General features: G+C 41.3%; 1 protein-coding gene across 4 annotated transcripts in view; it reads right to left on the bottom strand.

The window, feature by feature from the left end:
- MASTL (microtubule associated serine/threonine kinase like) overlaps positions 1 to 19,514 on the bottom strand; it is a 39,502-nt gene extending 19,988 nt beyond the window's left edge. For 3 of the 4 annotated variants that reach the window (XM_066280603.1, XM_066280604.1, XM_066280605.1), the window contains exons 1-8: positions 19,239 to 19,514; positions 16,492 to 16,629; positions 12,150 to 12,289; positions 11,397 to 11,485; positions 9,335 to 9,441; positions 8,755 to 8,905; positions 4,790 to 4,962; positions 913 to 2,049 (exon numbers count right to left, since the gene is read on the bottom strand). In XM_066280603.1, the coding sequence (XP_066136700.1) occupies positions 913 to 2,049; positions 4,790 to 4,962; positions 8,755 to 8,905; positions 9,335 to 9,441; positions 11,397 to 11,485; positions 12,150 to 12,289; positions 16,492 to 16,629; positions 19,239 to 19,421 (2,118 nt within the window). In that variant the 5' untranslated portion in view covers positions 19,422 to 19,514. The remainder of the gene's footprint in view (positions 1 to 912; positions 2,050 to 4,789; positions 4,963 to 8,754; positions 8,906 to 9,334; positions 9,442 to 11,396; positions 11,486 to 12,149; positions 12,290 to 16,491; positions 16,630 to 19,238) is intronic. The other variant, XM_066280607.1, reaches the window with a different exon arrangement.
- Between the last annotated feature and the right edge of the window lie 303 nt (positions 19,515 to 19,817).

Genomic DNA, 19,817 nt, shown 5'->3' with positions numbered 1-19,817 from the left:
AGATGAGAAGCATCAATCATCAGTTTTTCATTGTGGCACCTTAGTTGTTCATTGATTGCTTTCTCATATGTGCCTTGACTGCGGGCCTTCAGCAGACCGAGTGACCCCTTGCTCAAGCCAGTGACCTTGGGTCCAAGCTGGCAAGCTTTGCTCAAACCAGATGAGCCTGCACTCAAGTTGGCAACCTCCGAGTCTCGAACTTGGGTCCTCTGCATCCCAGTATGATGCTCTATTCACTGCACCACCGCCTGGTCAGGTGAAAATATGACTCTACATACATGAAAGTATATAGAGTAATACAAGTGAAGGCAGCATTGTAGTTAAGAATAAACATTACTACTAGCTTTATCTATCTGCATTAAAACTTCCAGTCCGGCCCTGGCCAGTTGGCTCAGTGGTAGAGCATCGGCCTGGTGTGCAGGAGTCCCGGGTTCGATTCCTGGCCAGGGCACACAGGAGAAGCGCCCATCTGCTGCTCCACCCCTCCCCCTCTCCTTTCTCTCTGTCTCTCTCTTCCCCTCCTGCAGCCAAGGTTCCATTAGAGCAAAGTTTGCCCGGGCGCTGAGGATGGCTCTGTGGCCTATGCCTCAGGCGCTAGAATGGCTCTGATTGTGGCAGAGCGACGCCCCAAGAAGGCAGGGCATCGTCCCCTGGTGGGCATGCCGGGTGGATCCCGGTCGGGCGCATGCGGGAGTCTGTCTGACTGCCTCCCCGTTTCCAACTTCAGAGAAATACAAAAAAATAATAATAATAAAAAATAAAAATAAAACTTCCACAGTCAATAGTTTTCCAACAAATAAAACAAAACTGTATGCTTACAAACACATACTCTATCTGAGGGGCAAGAGTCTGGCCTTCATAGCTTACTTTTCTACAATCCAAAAAACAAAGGGTTAGAAAGTTATAACATACCTGATATGGCAAGTAGGGTCTTTCTTTCTGAGTAGGCGTTATGGTCATGGGATATGAACCACTATGAGCACATGAAATATCCATTGCATCTAAAGTTATGCTCATTTTGGATGGTTCTGAGTTACTGGATACATTAATATGGCTGTTAAAACTTCGAAAAGCTACAGCATTTCTTTTGGAGAAGGTTAATGTTTTCAACACCTCCAAAGGAGCTAACATTTTTTGGTTACTGTTTTGGACAGCAGGATTCTTGTCACCATTTGGCAAGGTACTTTCCTGGCAGCTGAGTGACACAGTAAGTAGGTCTTCAATATTTGGTTCTTCAAAAGAAGATTCTTTGATGCTTTTGTTTGGCTCTAAGGACTGCCCTTCTAATGGAGTTTCCATTATAGAAACTCCAGGGAAGGATGAATCAGAGTCCATACAAATACTTTTAGAAGCTCTATCATCATCAGAACATAGAAAACTAGAACTTAAGTTGTCCTTATTATTCTTGTCACAATCTTCATCCAGCTCACGCATAAGATTTTTTGCTATCATTGGGATAGGTGTTTTTTCTGGTGTTTGTTGTTTATCCATAACAGAATTAACCATGTTCTCCTTATTAGCACAGTCATTTTGCTGACTATATACCAACAGCTTAAGGTCCTGAACTTCAGTTGTTAAGCCCGTACTTTGATTTGTATAACAATCTCTCATTTTATTACTTTGTTTATACTCTGTACAACTTTTTTTATTCTGTATGGTTTTCTGACAAGGACTGGAGTCAACCAACTCAAAATGTCTCTTTATACTTCTTTTCCCAAGGTGCTCTTCAATCATACCAGCAGAATCCATAGCCCCCTGATTTGACTGATGCAAACCAGACTGTCTTATGTCAGCGGCCATGTTAATATTATTTCTATCCAGCTCTCTTGCTTCCCAAGACACCTTCGCGGAGAAGCACTTTTTGGCAAGGTTTACACACGAGCTTCCACCGGCAGGAATGGCACTGCTGTTCTGAATGGGAGAAAGGGCTAACTCAAGAGCCTTCTGACTGAAGCTTCTGGTCTCGACAGTGTTTGCAGAGTTTGTACACGAAGGCTTTTCAGCTGTATTCCAGCTCATCACTGTTGAGTCCAATGCATGATCACTTTCCTGAGGGGTGAGGAGAGGGCCCTTTATTTAGCTGTATAAAGCTGTTATTCTTAAACCTGTTAAACCTCTGTCCACTTAGGTGGAATAATTGACCCCAAAAATTATTATGCTACATATTCCCACTTTCCAATGGAACAAAAGACCAATGATAACAGCATTAAGAAGCAATATAGCCCTGGCCGGTTTGCTCAGCGGTAGAGCATCGGCCTGGCGTACGGGGGACCCGGGTTCGATTCCCGGCCAGGGCACATAGGAGAAGCACCCATTTGCTTCTCCACCCCCAACCCCTCCTTCCTCTCTGTCTCTCTCTTCCCCTCCCGCAGCCAAGGCTCCATTGGAGCAAAGATGGCCCGGGCGCTGGGGATGACTCCTTGGCCTCTGCCCCAGGCGCTTGAGTGGCTCTGGTCTTGGCAGAGCGACGCCCCGGAGGGGCAGAGCGTCGCCCCTGGTGGGCGTGCCGGGTGGATCCCGGTCGGGCGCATGCGGGAGTCTGTCTGACTGTCTCTCCCCGTTTCCAGCTTCAGAAAAAAAAAAAAAAAAAAAAAAGAAAATGATACATTTGGGCACTAGCATAGGGCTTATGAGGGGTCTCTTATCCTTCTACTGAGTGCTGATGGTTTGTGACTAGAGAAGCACTACTATAATCCAATCAATGCACTTCTTTGGGATGCAGAAATAGGAAAAAGAAGGCAAAGCTGTTATTTATTTTTTTTTACAGAAACAAGAGTCAGAGAGAGGGACAGATAGGAACAGATAGAGAGGGAGAGAGAGAGATAAGAAACATCAATTCTTCGTTGCAGCTCCTTAGTTGTTCAGTGATTGCTTTCTCACATGTGCCTTGACTGGGGGGGCTACAGCAGAGTGAGTGACCCCTTGCTGGAGCCAGTGACCTTGAGCTTCAAGCCAGCAACCTTTGGGCTCAAGCCAGCGACCATGGGGTCATGTCTATGATACCACACTCAAGCCGGTGATCTTGTGCTCAAGCTGGTGAGCCTGTGCTCAAGCTGTCAACCTTGGGGTCTCGAACCTGGGTCCTCCATGTCCCAGTCTGACGCTCTATCCACCGTTCTACCGCTTGGTCAGGCAAGGTAAAGTTGTTTATAGTTGAAATAGTGTATGTCTTTCTTGAATAGGACAGAAATGAAATAGTAGTAGGAATGCAAAGCTGGTTTATTCTGTAACATATACATATTATATATAGAGAAGCCTATAAAGAGAGAAGGAAAAAAATGGAGAAATCCAGCCTCAACTAAAATAATTTGACCTTACTTGTAAAATGCAAATATCCAATAATAATGAAAAGCATATGATTAAGAATAAAAATCAAATACAATCCAAATTATTTTATCAAATGGAAGGTTTATCTATCCTTTGTGTACTACCATTATTCTTTTTTATTTAGGGGGCAAGATAGAGTGAGGGAGAGGGAGGAGAGACAGATGAGAAGCATCAACTCGTGGTTGCGGCACTCCAGTCATTCATTGATTGCTTTCTCACATGTGCCTTGACCAGGGGGCGGGGCTCCAGTCAAGCCAGTGACCCCTTGCTCAAGCCAGCAACTTTGGCTTCAAGCCAGTGATTTTTGGGCTCAAGATAGTGACCCCAAGCTCAAGCTGGGGGGCCTGTGCCCAAGCAGGATGAGTCCATGCTCAAGCTGGCGACCTCGGGATTTGAACCTGGGACCTCAGAATCCCAGGTCGACATTCTATCCACTGCAAACCACTGGTCAGGTTGTACTAAATTATTCTAATCTAACATTATTTTATTGGCATTTTATGAAGGAAGCTTTATTATAATTTAAAATTTTAGTTCTTCTCATGTTTAAAATTTATTAGCTTTAATAATACCTCAGTGAAAAACAGAATATATAAATTAAATAAAATAACTAAATAAATTCATTCACTTAGCAAGCGTCTTAGAATAGGTACTTTTAAAGTTACACCTATATTATTTTTGTGGTCTAAAAATTATTTCTGATCCAGAAGAGTTACTATTCCATTTAATGAGAAACTGGTAGAAAATAGCATAGAATAAGAGAGTGTGAGTTTAAAAATAAGATACAGTATAGGCAGCTTGGCAGGTGGTGGTGCACTGGCCAAAGCACTGGCCTGGGACACTAAGGACTCTGCTTGGAAACCCCGGGGTCACCAGCTTGAGCACAGCATCATCAACATGATCCCAAGGTCGCCAGCTTGAGCCCAAAGGTCACAGGCTTGAAGCCCAAGGTTGCTTGTTCAGCTTGAGACCATCTGACTCTCGGTAAAAGCACGTACAAGCAGCAATCAGTGAACAACTAAAGTGAAGCAAGTACAAGTTGATGCTTGATCTCTCTCTTCTCTCTTTTTCTCTCTCTTCCCTCCTCTCTCTCTAAAATCAATAAATAAGTTAAAAGGAAAGGAAAATAAGATACAGGTTAATAAAAATCAATAAGCTAATGTTTGTGTCATGGTAGAGAATTAGACAAAACAAGTCTATTTAGATGCCTAGAAGCCAAACATTAACTATTAATTTACAGCAAAAATTTCAAAAATTGGAATCAAATTCAATTGACAATGTGACATTTGAATGAGAAATAAAATATTTCAAAAGAATTTGATAGAATGTACAGGAAAATGAAGACTACAACTGCTGTGCATGTAGCAGTTTCATTTCTATATAGAATTTTAAGGAAAGGGTAGAAATATTTTTATCATTAATTTCACATAAGTAGTTGGTCGTGGCTAAGAGAAATCTCTCTAACCTGGCCATCCCTCTCCCATCTGGGGCTGCCGTGGTACTCAGACTCCACACTGGACACAAACGTGTGGGACTGGCTACTGGCACTTGATGTAGCCAGCCTTTTCCTAGACTGGAGCAGACTAGAGGTTAGACACTTGACAGGTATTCCAGGGTTGGAGGCAACTGTTTCAAGGTCTGCAGGGAAGAGAAAATATCAACACTTATGTCACATCTTTCTTACTTCCTCACTGAACTAAGTATTAAGTAATGTGCAACAGAGCTATTGTTATGTAAACATTACCCAACCCACAAAGTTGGCTTTTGGTGTTTTTGGCATTCCAACACTGTTCTGAAAGTTAAAGAAAAAACTCTCCACATTCATAAAGTTAAAAATCAGGACATGGGCCCAATTTATAGAAAATCCATTTGAATATTCATTACCTAATTTGAAAATCTTCTTGATAAAGGAACATTATTGATGTGCTAAATCCAGAAGTAATATGGGGCTGGAACGTGACTAAATTTACCATTTGACCTGTATTTAATTAAAACTATAGCTTTAGCCTGACCAGGCGGTGGCGCAGTGGATAGAGCGCCAGACTGGGATTCAGAGGACCCAGGTTCGAGACCCCGAGGTCGCCAGCTTGAGTGCGGGCTCATCTGGCTTGAGCAAAGCTCACCAGCTTGGACCCAAGGTCGCTGGCTCAAGCAAGGGGTTACTCGGTCTGCTGTAGCCCCACGGTCAAGGCACATATTAGAAAGCAATCAATGAACAACTAAGGTGTCGCAACGAAAAACTGATGATTGATGCTTCTCATCTCTCTCCATTCCTGTCTATCTGTCCCTATCTGTCCCTCTCTCTGACTCTCTCTGTCTCTGTAAAAAACAAAACAAAACAAAACAAAAAAATAGCTTTATTTTAATGTTAGGGTTTACGTGCTTATAAGTGTGAATAAGTAATGGCAAACTGGCTAAGAGTGAGCTAGTGGAAGAAAGCAGCACTATCAACAGGACATATGTTCCTTTATCAAATAAATAATGATGCCAAAAATCATTGCTCCTGAAGTTATAATGAGACACAATAGACAATAATGCTTTTACCAAAGACCAGAATACATAAAATATAAATATTTTATATCTATATAAGATGATACTTTTATCTTGTTTTCCTTTTTTCAAAATAGGTAAACACAACTTTAATCCCAAATAATTTCTTAGTCTTACATAATTTTGATTTAATAAATCTCATGAGAACTTTATTATTATTATTATTTTTATTAACTGATTTTGGGAAGAGAGAGAGAGAGAAATATATATCAGTTTGTTGTTCCACTTATTTTTTATTTTATTTTTTTACAGAGACAGAGAGAGAGTCAGAGAGAGGGATAGATTGGGACAGACAGGAACAGAGAGAGATGAGAAGCATCAATCATCAGTTTTTCATTGCAACATCTTAGTTGTTCATTGATTGCTTTCTCACATGTGCCTCGACCAGGGGGCTACAGTAGACTGAGCAACACCTTGCTCGAGCCAGAGACCTTGAGTCAAGCTGGTGAGCCTTGCTCAAACCAGATGAGCCCGCGCACAAGCTGGCGACCTCGGGATCTCGAACTTGGGTCCTCTTCATCCCAGTCTGACGCTCTATCCACTGTGCCACCGCCTGGTCAGAGAACTTTAAATCTGGAAGAAGAATTTCAAAGCCCATCTCCAACAACTTTCTTTTTGGTAAGTAAAGCCTGTCAATGGAATTCTTGAAACCCTTTGGACACAGAGTACCTTGATATCTGACCAAACTGCTCAGCTGCCTTTTTCTGTTATAGAGAACTTGTGTCTCACCCAACACGATGTACATGCTGTATGCCTACTTTCTGTACAGTGGATACAATCACATCATTCTCTACTTTGGAACTTTTGATGGCTTCCCTTTCTCTATAGCTTAAATTCTAGTTTCCCTGTAATGATACCTGATCCTTCTTCATCTCTTTGCTAAGCTTTCTTTTCCACTGGACATACTTCCTATTCTCATATAACACATTTAGTCCCTAGGGTGTAAAGATGGAATATACTTCCATGTGCCCATGCCTTTGCTCATGCTAGTGCCTCTACCTGAAATGCCCTTTCCCATTATACTTGGAGCTATTAAGTTCCTGATTCCCCTTTCTGGGTCTATCCTGGCTGTTGTTATAACTCTATTTAGAAGCATTCCTGATTTTCCTAGTTAGTATTTGTCTCTTTCTGTGTTGCACAAAAGTATGCTTCTGTGGCACTTATTTTAAAGGACTGATATTGTTATACTTTTATACCTGTACTCACAAAATTGTAATTTCTTCTGAGGCAAGGATGTCTTCTCCCCATTTTTATATCAACAGCACACAGTGCCTTGCACCTATCTAATTCTGATAAAAGGATGACTAAGGGAGTTGCAATTATTTTTTCTGAAAACTAAGCCTATAAAGTAACATCAGCATATTACCTATTTTAACAGTCTCTGTTTATCAAAGCTATATATGTGTATTTCAGCCATTTTCATTTTTACAGTAGATTTTGTCAAAAGGAACAAGATTCACTGAACTTGGAGGAAAGGGTAAGTGAACAGAAAACTGTATTTACAGTCAGGATCTGGGTTACCATTTACTAGTACGTAACTAAGTATTTTCAAATATTAGCTTTCTCATTTGCAAAAAAGACAAAAATACCACATATATGTTCTAGATATGTAGATTAGCTGAGGACCGAATTTAAAATGAGGTAATATCCATGAAAACAGCTAACACTAATTATCCTTCAGAGTATCATTATTCACATTCCCAAAATGGAGAACATGAATTCAGAGAACTAAAGTATCCGCAGTTGCCAAGCTATAAAGGGTGAGGTGCCATACGAATGTCAAATATCCCACTCTCCTCTGCTAATACTTCACTCTGTCTTTTATTGTGTGCTACTTAACAAATGACTTTTCATTTTTCACGTGCTCTACCTCCCAGAGGCATACCCATACCTGTCCCTACCGCTCTTTTCCCCCCACAGGCGTGCATCTCCTGACTCTAAGGGTCTCCACAAGATTTACAGCCAGGGAGCAGAGCAGTGGGCAGCAGCGGCTCATCTGGGCTAAGCCCCTGAGTCTGTGGCCTGGCCCCCTCTTCTCTCCCTTCCCAGGGAGCCAAAGCAGCCCCGCCCGGCCCTCCTGTTGCTCCCGCTCTCCTAAACCCTTCCTTGTTTCACTGTTCCTGGCTGGAATAAACATAGTTTCAAAAAAAAAAAAATTGTAACTTTTCTGTTTTATTTCAAAACTCTTTCAGAAATAATTTTACAAGAAATACAACATTATAGGTACTACCTCTTCGCTCTATAAGATTTCCAGTAGAACAATATAGTAGTGAACTACTCAATGATTATTTTTATGTTATAGATAATTGAAGAATATCTCATTAGCCAGACATTTTGTTCTGTTGAGTTAAAAATCTATAAAAATATCTGTCAGGCCCTGGCCGGTTGGCTCAGCAGTAGAGCGTCGGCCTGGCGTGTGGGGGACCCCGGTTCGATTCCCGGCCAGGGCACATAGGAGAAGCGCCCATTTGCTTCTCCACCCCGCCCCTCCTTCCTCTCTGTCTCTCTCTCTCTTCCCCTCCCGCAGCCAAGGCTCCATTGGAGCAAAGATTGCCCGGGTGCTGGGGATGGCTCCTTGGCCTCTGCCCCAGGCGCTAGAGTGGCTCTGGTCGAGGCAGAGCGAAGCCCTGGAGGGGCAGAGCATCGCCCCCTGGTGGGCAGAGCGTCGCCCCTAGTGGGTATGCCGGGTGGATCCCGGTCGGGCGCATGCGGGAGTCTGTCTGACTGTCTCTCCCTGTTTCCAGCTTCAGAAAAAAGAAAAAAAAATCTGTCAGAAATAGTGTCTAAATAATGAAATACATGAATGCCATAGACTGTTCAAATATTTGCATTTAAATTTTTTTAAACTAATATTTGAAGTGAACTATCTTTTATACTCACATGATTTTAGTAGTGTGCTAGAATAAGGAGTACTGTCATTCTGATCCACAGACATAGGATATACTAGTCCTTGGGAAAGTTGTGATGTTTCAGATACATGAGTTGAAAAAATATTTGCGGCATCTTGACTTTTTTCTGCAACTGGCAGGTGCTGTGAAACAGACAAAGGAAACACAAATGTTAACATTGATCTCCACAAAAACATCATCTGAGCGCATAGACAATTCTACCACCTAAGTAGACGAAGTGTAAAGTAACTTAACATGCTTGATATTTGTGTTAATTTTCATAATTTACTAAAAAGAGAGAGAGAGAGAAAAATAAAAGGTTTTTAAATTTTAAATGGTGCCCTAGCCCCGTAGTAGTTGGTTAGAGTGTTGTCCTGATAAGCCAAGGTTGTGGGGTCAATCCCTAGTCAGGGTGCATACAAGAATCAACCCATGAATGTATAACTAAACAGAACAACAAAATGATATTTCTCTCTCTCACACACAATAAACAAACAAACAAACAAATAAAATTTTACATGGTAAACACAAAAGGGTATGTTATGTGAGTTTTTTTCTTATCAAGTACTTACAAATCCCAAAGAGCTGATGAGAGATAATACTTGTCCTGGGGTTCTTGAATAATCTTGTCTAGGTTTAGCCATTGATGGTGTTATAAGGATATCCATCATATTGATATCTATGCATGAAAAGTATATGAAATTCTTTAAAAACTTCAACTGTCAATGACTAAGTCTATAGTCATCTGTTCTGAATTTTGCTCCTCTTTCCAAATTAAGTTACCTACAAATGAGTTTGTACAAGACAAATATACCCAGAAAGCCAGATCTTATAGATAAACACATAAAGCTAAGTCTAGAATGAGCAGAACCAAGTGTAATGACCTCAAGTCTTAGCTTTTCAGGGAGTAGTCACTAAACAAGTATATTATTTCATTGGCAACAAAATAATTAAAAAATGTATTTCCCATTGATTTAAGAAAGGGGGGGAAGAGAGAGAGATATGGGGAACATCAACTCATTATTTCACTTAGTTGTTCCATTTAATTGTGTACTCATTGATTGCTTCTTATTGTGCTCTGACTAGTGGTTGAACCCATAACCTCTGGCTCACCAGGTCAACGCTTTATCAACTAAGCCACCTGTCTAGGACAACAAAGTAATTCCTGATAAATCAAATACGATTAGAAACGGAGGTGGTACGAAAAACTAAGAAAGGAATCAAGATAGTAGGATTATAAGTTAAATTTCTAAATCAGGATCTACTTAAGGTATTAACACAAATTATGGGCCTTTCAAGTTAATTAAAATGTGCAAGTGTAGGCCAAGATAGAAAGTGCCAGATTTTGGCCCTGGCCAGTTGGCTCAGAGGTAGAGCGTTTACCCGGCGTGTGGAAGTCCCAGGTTAGATTCTTGGTCAGGGCACACAAAAGGAGCGCCCATCTGCTTCTCTACCCTTCTCCCTCTTCTTCCTCTCTCTTTTACCCTCCCAAAACCAAGGCTCCACTGGAGCAAAGTTGGCCTGGGCACTGAGGGCAGCTCCATGGCCTCCCCCTCAGGCGCTAGAATGGCTCCAGTGGCAATGGAGCAACGCCTCAGATGGGCAGAGCATCGCCCCCTGTGGGCATGCTGGATGGACCCCAGTCGGGGGCACGTGGGAGTTTGTCTGACTGACTCCCCGCTTGTAACTTGGGGGGAGAGAAATTGACAGATTTTTATAGGATTCAATGCATAACACTATAAAATAAAATAATTCAATCTTAACAAAGGTGGGGAGAGGTAGAAGAAGGTAAAGAGGGTATAAATAGTGATGAAGGATGGCTTGAGTTGGGGTGGTGAGCTAATAATATAAAATACAGATGATATATGATAGAATTGTATACCTGAAACGTATACAATTTTATTAACCAATGTCACCGTAGTAAATTTAATTAAAAAAATAGATAAAAACTTACAAAACTGCTAAATGAATTTCTCAAGAATTCCATGATTAATCAACTCAGCCAATGATAATAAAGAAAACATTCACACATATCATACTATTTTTTTATATATCAAAAATAGAAGTATGAAATATAACTTTGCAAGGGATATAAGACTTTTAAAGATAGACCGAAAATATGAACTTAACAAATTTCATTTATACCTTATATTGATAAAGCAATAAGTTCTCCTTTTTTTGCTAGCTTAGTAGTGTAAAATGATTCATTTATTATTTTTAATATGTGTGTATAAATTTTATGTTTACCAAGGTCTCATAGGCGTTCAGGTATGTTTGAATAAGTTCTTTAGGTATTAACTATTCATCATATAGTTATTTTAGTCATTTTACTGACATTTAATTGGTCAGAACCAGTTTCAATAGAGAGAAAAAGTCAAAAGAATAGAAATTGTGAGTTCCTCTTTGAAGATTCAAAGATCTTCAGGGGTCTTCAAGGATTTAAAAATAATTATTCCCTCTTTTATCTTTAATTGAAAAACAGGTACTATTATATCTTTCCAGTATGTTTTAGAACAAATAATCATCAAAGTTTATTCATTATAAATGAACAAAGAAAACAGTATTAATTAATCAAATGTACTGTCTAAAATTTGTTGGATTATGAAAAAGGTATTTACCTGCTATTTTTCTTACCTCTATTCAAAGTAACTTTGGAAAGCCCAAAATCTGTTAGTTTAATATGACCTTCATTAGAAATAAGCATATTGTCTGGTTTCAAATCCCTGTACACACAAAAAACAAATAGCAGGTAACTAAATAAGAGCTAGTTTTAATGTCAGAATTATTAGGGGAAAAAAGTTAAAGAAGTCTGAAATCCTATTTATTTTCTTTAAAAGAAGACACTCATTTGTGGCTCTAAAACTGCAGAAAAGTCTAAAAAGTAAATCATATTTTATATATATGAATCTACAAGAAAGTTAACTGATTTAATGGTAAACTTCTGCATTATTCATTAGATCGTCCATTAAAAGAAATCAATCTCATTAGATAAAATAAAACTAAAGCCACGTCAAAACCCTACATGTCTCATTCAAGGAGGTTAAGAACAAGGTTTCACAGAGCAGAGCCACTTAACCTGACTTTTCTTACACAGAGCAAAATACTATAAATTAGCTAGGATTACAAAATATAGTACTTTTGTGTGATGGTAAAGGAAGAGAAAAACTATTCAATATTCATCATAATAAAACAGTATACTCATGGTCAAAGCACTATATTATAAAAACATGAGATGATGGAAGAGCTGATAGAATTTGTAAACTCATACAAGCCAGTGATAAACTTCAGATAACCTAGCTATACGGGCAAGTGGTTATGCAAATATTTAAGAAATAATTTGATTAGTTATGTTTTTAAGCAATCGTTTGTAGAAAAGTCAGTTTTCACCTGTGAATGATTCCATGTCTATGAAGGTAATCCAGAGCCAGTGCCACTTCAGAAATATATTTCACAGCCATCTTTTCATCAAAATAACCATATACATGTAGCAGAGACTTGACATCTCCACCAATAAGATATTCCATCACCTATTAAAAAAGGAACATAAATGTTGCAAAATAAAACAGATGTGATTACATTAAAACATGTATTATTTGGGCATCACAGTTACCTATTTTTCGCCTGGCTCTATATGAAGCACATTCTCTTGGCACCACTCAGTATGCATTAGTGCTAGGTCAGGTCAGGTTGCATATGGTTTTTAAAATATAAATCAAACTGTTTAGCCTGAACAAAAATTCAGACTTAACAGAAAGGTGTAAGATGGTTATACAACATAATCGACTGTCCAAATGATGTGAAGATATTTGCCCAAAACCTATATACTCTAGTTGATCAATGTCACCCTGTTAAATTTAATTGTCTAAATAAAAATTAACAAAAAGAAAAAAAAAGGTGTAAGAATAGTAGAATGATTTCCCATATACTTTTTTTGGTGAGACAGATAGACAGACAGACAGACAGGAAGGGAGAGAGATGAGAAGCATCAATTCTTTGTTACAGCACCTTAGTTATTCATTGATTGTTTTCTCATATGTACCTTGACCAGAGGGCCACAGCAAAGCAGGTGACCCCTTGCTCAAGCTGGAGTCCTTGGACTCAAGCCAGTGAGCTTGGGCTTCAAGCCAGTGACCTCTGGGCACAAGCCAGCAACCATGGGGTTATGTCTATGATCCCACGCTTGAGCCAGTGAGCCCATGTTCAAGTGGATGTGCCCGGCAACCTAGGGTTTAGAACTGGGGCCCTCCATATCCCAGGCTGATGTTCTATCCACTGCGCCACCACTTGGTCAGGCTCTATATACTCTTCATGTAGATTAAACCATTGTTTGCATTTCGCCAAATTTACTTTCCTCCTCTCCACATATATGACTATACAATAAATATCTACTAATTATTAGTATAATTATGATACATAATAAACATAACACAATTATTACCATCATTAACATAAACATAAGCATGTCTTTTTTTCAGACTAAAGAGTTTTACATAAAAGAATTATATGGCAACATTAGCAACTATTATTAATATATAACTTTTAAATTTTCACTGAGTAATTCAATAGGTTGAATTATGTTGTTGGAATAGTGGTTAGCATAGCTAGCTTTTAAGAATAAGTTGAAGGCCCTGGCCGGTTGGCTCAGCAGTAGAGCGTCGACCTGGCATGCGGGGGACCCAGGTTCGATTCCCGGCCAGGGCACACAGGAAAAGTGCCCATTTGCTTCTCCACCCCCGGCCCCCCCCCCCTTCCTCTTTGTCTCTCTCTTCCCCTCCCGCAGCCAAGGCTCCATTGGAGCAAAGATGGCCCGGGCGCTGGGGATGGCTCCTTGGCCTCTGCCTCAGGCGCTAGATGGCTCTGGTCACAACAGAGCGACGCCCCGGAGGGGCAGAGCATCGCCCCTGGTGGGCGTGTGGGGTGGATCCCGGTCGGGTCGGGCGCATGCGGGAGTCTGTCTGACTGTCTCTCCCCGTTTCCAGCTTCAGAAAAATACAAAAAAAAAAAAAGAATAAGTTGAAGAGATCATGACCCACTACTACCAAATTCTTCACCATATATCTGCTAACAAAGAGGTAATCTGAAATAGTTATTAGCCTTTTTTTGAGTGATAGTGGGGGGCGGTCTTTTATAACATCTAATTAATTTTTTTTTAATTCCATTCACGTTATACATTTTTTTTTTTTTTTTGGTATTTTTCCGAAGCTGGAAACGGGGAGAGACAGTCAGACAGACTCCCGCATGCGCCCGACCGGGATCCACCTGGCACGCCCACCAGGGGGATGCTCTGCCCCTCCGGGGCGTCGCTCTGTTGTGACCAGAGCCACTCTAGCGCCTGCGGCAGAGGCCAAGGAGCCATCCCCAGCGCCCGGCCATCTTTGCTCCAATGGAGCCTTGGCTGCAGGAGGGGAAGAGAGAGACAGAGAGGAAAGAGAGGGGGAGGGGTGGAGAAGCAGATGGGCGCTTCTCCTGTGTGCCCTGGCCAGGAATCGAACCCGGGACCACTTGCACGCCAGGCCGACGCTCTACCACTGAGCCAACCGGCCAGGGCTTCACATTATACATTTTTGACAGGAATACTACATTAGTGATGTTGAGTCCTTCTGAGTGACTCCCACCACATTAGACACTCAACTATAACATCAGTGTGTTCTATTACTAGTGATGTTAACTTTGATCACTTAAAGTTGTGACTCCCAGATTTCTCCATTGAAAAAAATACTTTCCCCCCTTTTTATTTAATAATTAATCTAGGGAAGATACTTCTACACTATATAAATAACTTGTTTTTCAACAAACTTTCATTCCATGATTTTAGCATTATATAACTGCAGATGATTCCATTGCTGTTAAGTGTGGTTATAAAGTTCTATTAATTCTTCTATATGTACTGGTTATTATTCTAAAATTTTAAGCTCTAAGATACTGACTACTAAGAACTTAATAAAAGAAAGTCATTTCTTTCCTCCTTACGGTAGCAGTTTCCCTGGTACATAGAAGTTGGTTTATCTTTGTTGATGAGATCAATCATTAAAAACATTTATTAGTCTGACCAGGCGGTGATGTGGTGGATAGAGCATCAGCCTGGGATGCTGAGGATTCAGGTTCGAAACCCCAAGGTCACTGGCTTGAGTAGGCCTTATCCATCTTGAGTGCAGGGTCGCTGGCTTAAGCCTGGGATCATAGACATGACCCTGTGGTCACTGGCTTGAAGACCAAGGTCACTGGCTTGACTAGAGCCCTCTGGTCAAGGCACAGATGAGAAAGTAATCAATGAACAACTAAGGTGCAGCAACTATGAGTTGATACTTCTCATCACTCTCCCTTCCTGTCTGTCTGTCTCTCTCTCTCTCTAAAGAAAAAAAAAAGTACATTGTAAGATAATGATTAGAAGTAAAATATTGATATAATAAGTATATAAACCAGTATATAGTATTATATGTGCTATACTTTTATGACTGGCAGTTAGTAGATTTGTTGACATCAGCATCACCACAAACACCTGAGTAATGTACTTCACTGCCACACTGAGACGTCACTGAAAGACAGGAATTTCTCAGCTCCATTAAAATTTTATGGGACCACTGTGCTATATATGGTCTGCTACTGACCAAAATGAATGACACATGACTGTAATTAATTTTATGTAAACTCAGCTAAGCTATGGTTCTTAAGATTAATTTGGGCCTGACCAGGCAGTGGCGCAGTGGATAGAGTGTCGGAGTGGGATGCAGAGGACCCAGGTTCGAAACCCTGAGGTCGCCGGTTTGAGCACAGGCTCATCTTGTTTGAGCAAGGCTCACCAGCTTGAGTCCAAGTTCGCTGGCATGAGCAAGGGGTCACTTGGTCTGCTGTAGCCCCCCAGGTCAAGGCACATATGAGAAAGCAATCAATGAATAACTAAGATGCCATAATAAAGAATTGATGCTTCTTATCTCTCTCCTTTCCTGTCTGTCTGTTCCTGTCACCCCCCCTAAAAAAAATTAATTTGATGAAATATCAATCTAAATATTGCTGAAGGTATTTTTTTAAAGGTAAGATTAACATTTAAATCTGTAGACTTTGCCTGACCTGTGGTGGCACAGTGGATAAAGCGGCAACCTGGAAACACTGAGGTCGCCGGTTCAAAAACCTGGGCTTGCCTGGTCAAGGCATATATGGGAGTTGATGCTTCCTGCTCCTCCCCCTTCTCTCTCTCTCTCCCCTCTCTATAATAAATAAATAAAATCTTTAAAAAAAAAAAAAAAATAAATCTGTAGACTTTGAGTTAAAGGTGATTACCCTCCAAAATGTAGTTGGGCCTCTTCCAACCAATTCAAGGCCTTAAAAAAAAAAGAAAAAGACTGAAGTGTGTCCTCCACCTGCAGCCACCCCTCACTGCCACCAAGAAGAGGGAAGTGTGCTTCTACACTGCTCTCGGACTGGAGCTACAATGTCACCTCGTTCTCAGATTTACACTGCAGCCTATGCTGCAGATTTCAGACTGGCCAGACCCCACTGAGGGCAATTCCCTAAAATAAATCCCCCTCTCTACACACACACACGACTCCCTAGCCCCATTTGCTCTTTTTCTCTAATAGAACAGCAAAGGTAAGTTGGCCAAGATCCCAAAGACAGTAAGTACAAGAGCTGGAATTTAAACCCAGGTACTCTGAGGCCAGAGACTGGAGTCTGAAGTCATTGGGTTCAGTGATTGCTGCTATAAGAGAAAAAAGTAAAATTGTTTACTCACCAAGTAGACATTGTTTGCTGACTGCAGTGAATAGTACAAATGGACAATGAAAGGGCTTTTGCTTAGGGCCATTGCGTCCCTCTCAGCCTGTACCTGATGAGTCATATTTTTGTTGATCAAGTCTGCTTTTCTGACAACCTACAGTAGATAACATGACAATAGACAGTCATTTTTTTTAAATTACAAATTGTTATCAGCGTTTAAATTACCATCATAAAACAATCAGGAAGAGAGAAAACATACAGATGTCATTTGGATCTCGCACTGCCATCAGAAAACTGCTAGAAAAACAGCTAATATGGAAAAAACAAAAACAAAACTTTTTCAATAGAGAACTGCTTATCGTGACATCAAGTGTCAAAAATATCACATTCCTTTTGAGGAGGAAAAAGTAAACAAATGTTCCCTGACTGCCCTGCATAATAGTAGGAAAAAATGATTCTATTCTGCTCTTCTAATAACAAAGTCAAAAGATAGTAAAGTTTTTAATAGCTCCCAGAAAACCAAGATTCTGGACACAGAGAAATAATACACACACACACACACACACACACACGTATATGTATGTATGTATGTGTGTGTGTGTGTGTGTGTGTATATATATTTACTTCTGATTCTTGGATGGATGTAAAGAGAATCATAAAAAAGAATAATGTAGGAAGTCTGTCTAGAAAATAAAATCTTAAGAATGGTTAGAACTACTGAAACTAAATCTTAAATACTGTCTAACAGAAAATAACTAATTGCTTTTTTTCAAGTTTCAAGGTAATTGGTACAGAAGCAAAACTATAATCGACATTAAAGGTGGAGCCCTAACCAAATGGTCAGTAACAATGAGATCAAGTCTCAGGATATCTCAAGGAAAAGAAAGCATATTTCTTTCAAAGATTTATTAGAGTATTTAATAAAATCAAGACTATATTGTAAATTCCAGCCTGATATCCTTTCCATAAGAAACTAAAGGAAATTGATAAAGCCCATTTGTTTTGGGGGTGGATTTTTTTTTCTTCTTTTCCAAGTGAGAGGAAGGTAGAGACTCCTGCATGCACCCTGACCAGGATCCACCAGGGCCAATGCTCTGCCCATCTGGGGCCATGCTGGCAATTGAGCTATTTTTAGCAGCTGAGGCAGAGGCTCCAAGAAGCCGTGCCTGGGGCCAATGCACTCGAACCTATGGAGCCATCGCTGCAGGAGATGAAGAGGACGCAGAGGAGTGGAGAAGCAGATGGCCATATCTCCTGTATGCCCTGACCAGGAACTGAACTCAGGACATCCACATGCTGGCCAATGATCTACCACTGAGCCAACTGGCCTGGGCCTAGATCAGGGGCTCCAAACTGCGGCCTCCTGAGGCCATTTATCCGGCCCCCGCCGCACTTCCAGATGGAGCACCTTTCATTGGTGGTCAGTGAGAGGAGCATAGTTCCCATGGAAATACTGGTCAGTTTGTTGAGTTAAATTTACTTGTTCTTTATTTTAAATATTGTATTTGTTCCCGTTTTGTTTTTTTACTTTAAAATAAGATATGTACAGTGTGCACAGGAATTTGTTCAGTTTTTTTATAGTCTGGCCCTCCAACGGTCTGAGGGACAGTGAACTGGCCCCCTGTGTAAAAAGTTTGGGGACCCCTGATCTTTTGTTTTGTTAAGTTAAGATGTTATGTATGGTGGGGGTTTTCTGTACTTGGGAGAATTCTTGGGATGCCTTGGAAATGTGACTTTGCTTTAATGGTCTCTTTGATTTGCTAATTAATGGCCTCTCTGCCCTATAAAGCAGGATGGGGAATGGAGCTTTGCTTTTTGCAAGCTATCTCTTGCTTTGCAAAGAGGCCTCCCAAGCCTATCCTTTTTCTCTAAGCCTATTTTCTTAATTCCGCTACGTTCCCACTCAGGACCTGGAACTGAAATTACTAGCCAGACTGTTCGCGGCAAAGTTAGAAAGAAAAGAAAGAATGAACTAAAGAAGGTGGAAGACAAAATGAAGGGCTGTACTTGGGCAGACTTAGGAATGGAATGGAACGGGTAATAAGAATATAAGACAAGCCTCGAGAAGGTAGGAGACATCGCTGAAAGACAGGAAAGATAAATGACTCAGGTTAAAATAGAAACAAGGTGTGGTAATTAAGTGGAGAAGACATACAGGACATTCAGAGTTTTGGTAGTTAGGTGGAGAGGACTGGTCATGGTTAGGCAACCATAATTTGGAGGTGCCTGCTAGACATTCATAGAGCAATGTCCAACAGAAAGTTGAAACTCTCCTGACACTCAGACTGCTGGCTTCTTCCCTTTATCACATTTACTGACAGCTAAAATGTGAGTAATCTGAAACTGAGAGTGGATAACCAAGAATGGCTGGAACAGCTTCAGATACACCGAAAGCTCTTGAATGCTATAGGCAAGGATAAAAGACTGATTTAGGACCTATTTTAGGTTAGTCTCGAAATGAAAATACATTCTAGATTTCTAATAGAAGGTTTGAAGAGAAAAAAATGGAGTTAATCCATATCAAACTGAAGGAATTAAAACAGTCTGTCTCCTAAGCATTAGCGGTGTGAAGAGAAGGGCGGGGCAGGGAGAGACGACCGACTTGCCTACGCCCACGTGAGGTCAGGTCGCAGGGCTGTGCAGGCGTCAGCAAGGCCACCCAGCCTCGTTGCGGCAGCGGCCTGGAGCCTGCCCAACTAAGGCGGTAGGAAGCAGGGCCGAAGGGTCGGATTTTTTCTCTTGCTTTAGTTCTTAACTTCTTACCTTCACTGCATACAACTTGCCGCCTTTCTGTCCCAGATACACCTTCCCGAAGGCGCCACGGCTAATGGGCTTCACTATGGTGAATTCCTCAATGGAGGGAGGTCTTGGCACGGAGATCCTGTTCACGCTCTTCCCTGCAGCCGCGCCTCTCTCACTCTCCTGGTTCCCAGCGGTGGGCTCCATCGCAGGCCAGTCCCCACCGACGCCCGCAGCAGCCGCCAACGCCGCTTTCCCAGCCACAGCTCCCGCCAACTGGGTTCAAAGTGAGGCTCCACCTACGCCGCCCGCGGGTCGTGACGTCACCACGTCGCAGCGCTCGAGGATCCCAGCCCAGCGCAGCCAAGTCCCTGTCACTCACTTCGCCTTCGTAGGCACTGGAGGACCCATTGGGTGTGAGGGCGGGGACGCTGGGGACTTCTCCAACCTACCACCCACACTTTGATAGCAGTGACCATTGCCCAGTTTATTTGTTGTGAGGGGGTGGGTAGGCGGTGCCACAAACAAGAAAAGGGACCTCGTGGACCTGAATTTGGATTACGGGATTTGAGGAGTTTTCTCTTGACCTTCAAAGGAGGCTAT

Source organism: Saccopteryx bilineata, chromosome 5, assembly GCF_036850765.1.
Source record: "Saccopteryx bilineata isolate mSacBil1 chromosome 5, mSacBil1_pri_phased_curated, whole genome shotgun sequence".
Taxonomy (NCBI): domain Eukaryota; kingdom Metazoa; phylum Chordata; class Mammalia; order Chiroptera; family Emballonuridae; genus Saccopteryx; species Saccopteryx bilineata.
The sequence above is the reverse complement of the archived record's forward strand: the minus strand, read 5'-3'. Positions and strand labels throughout refer to the sequence as shown.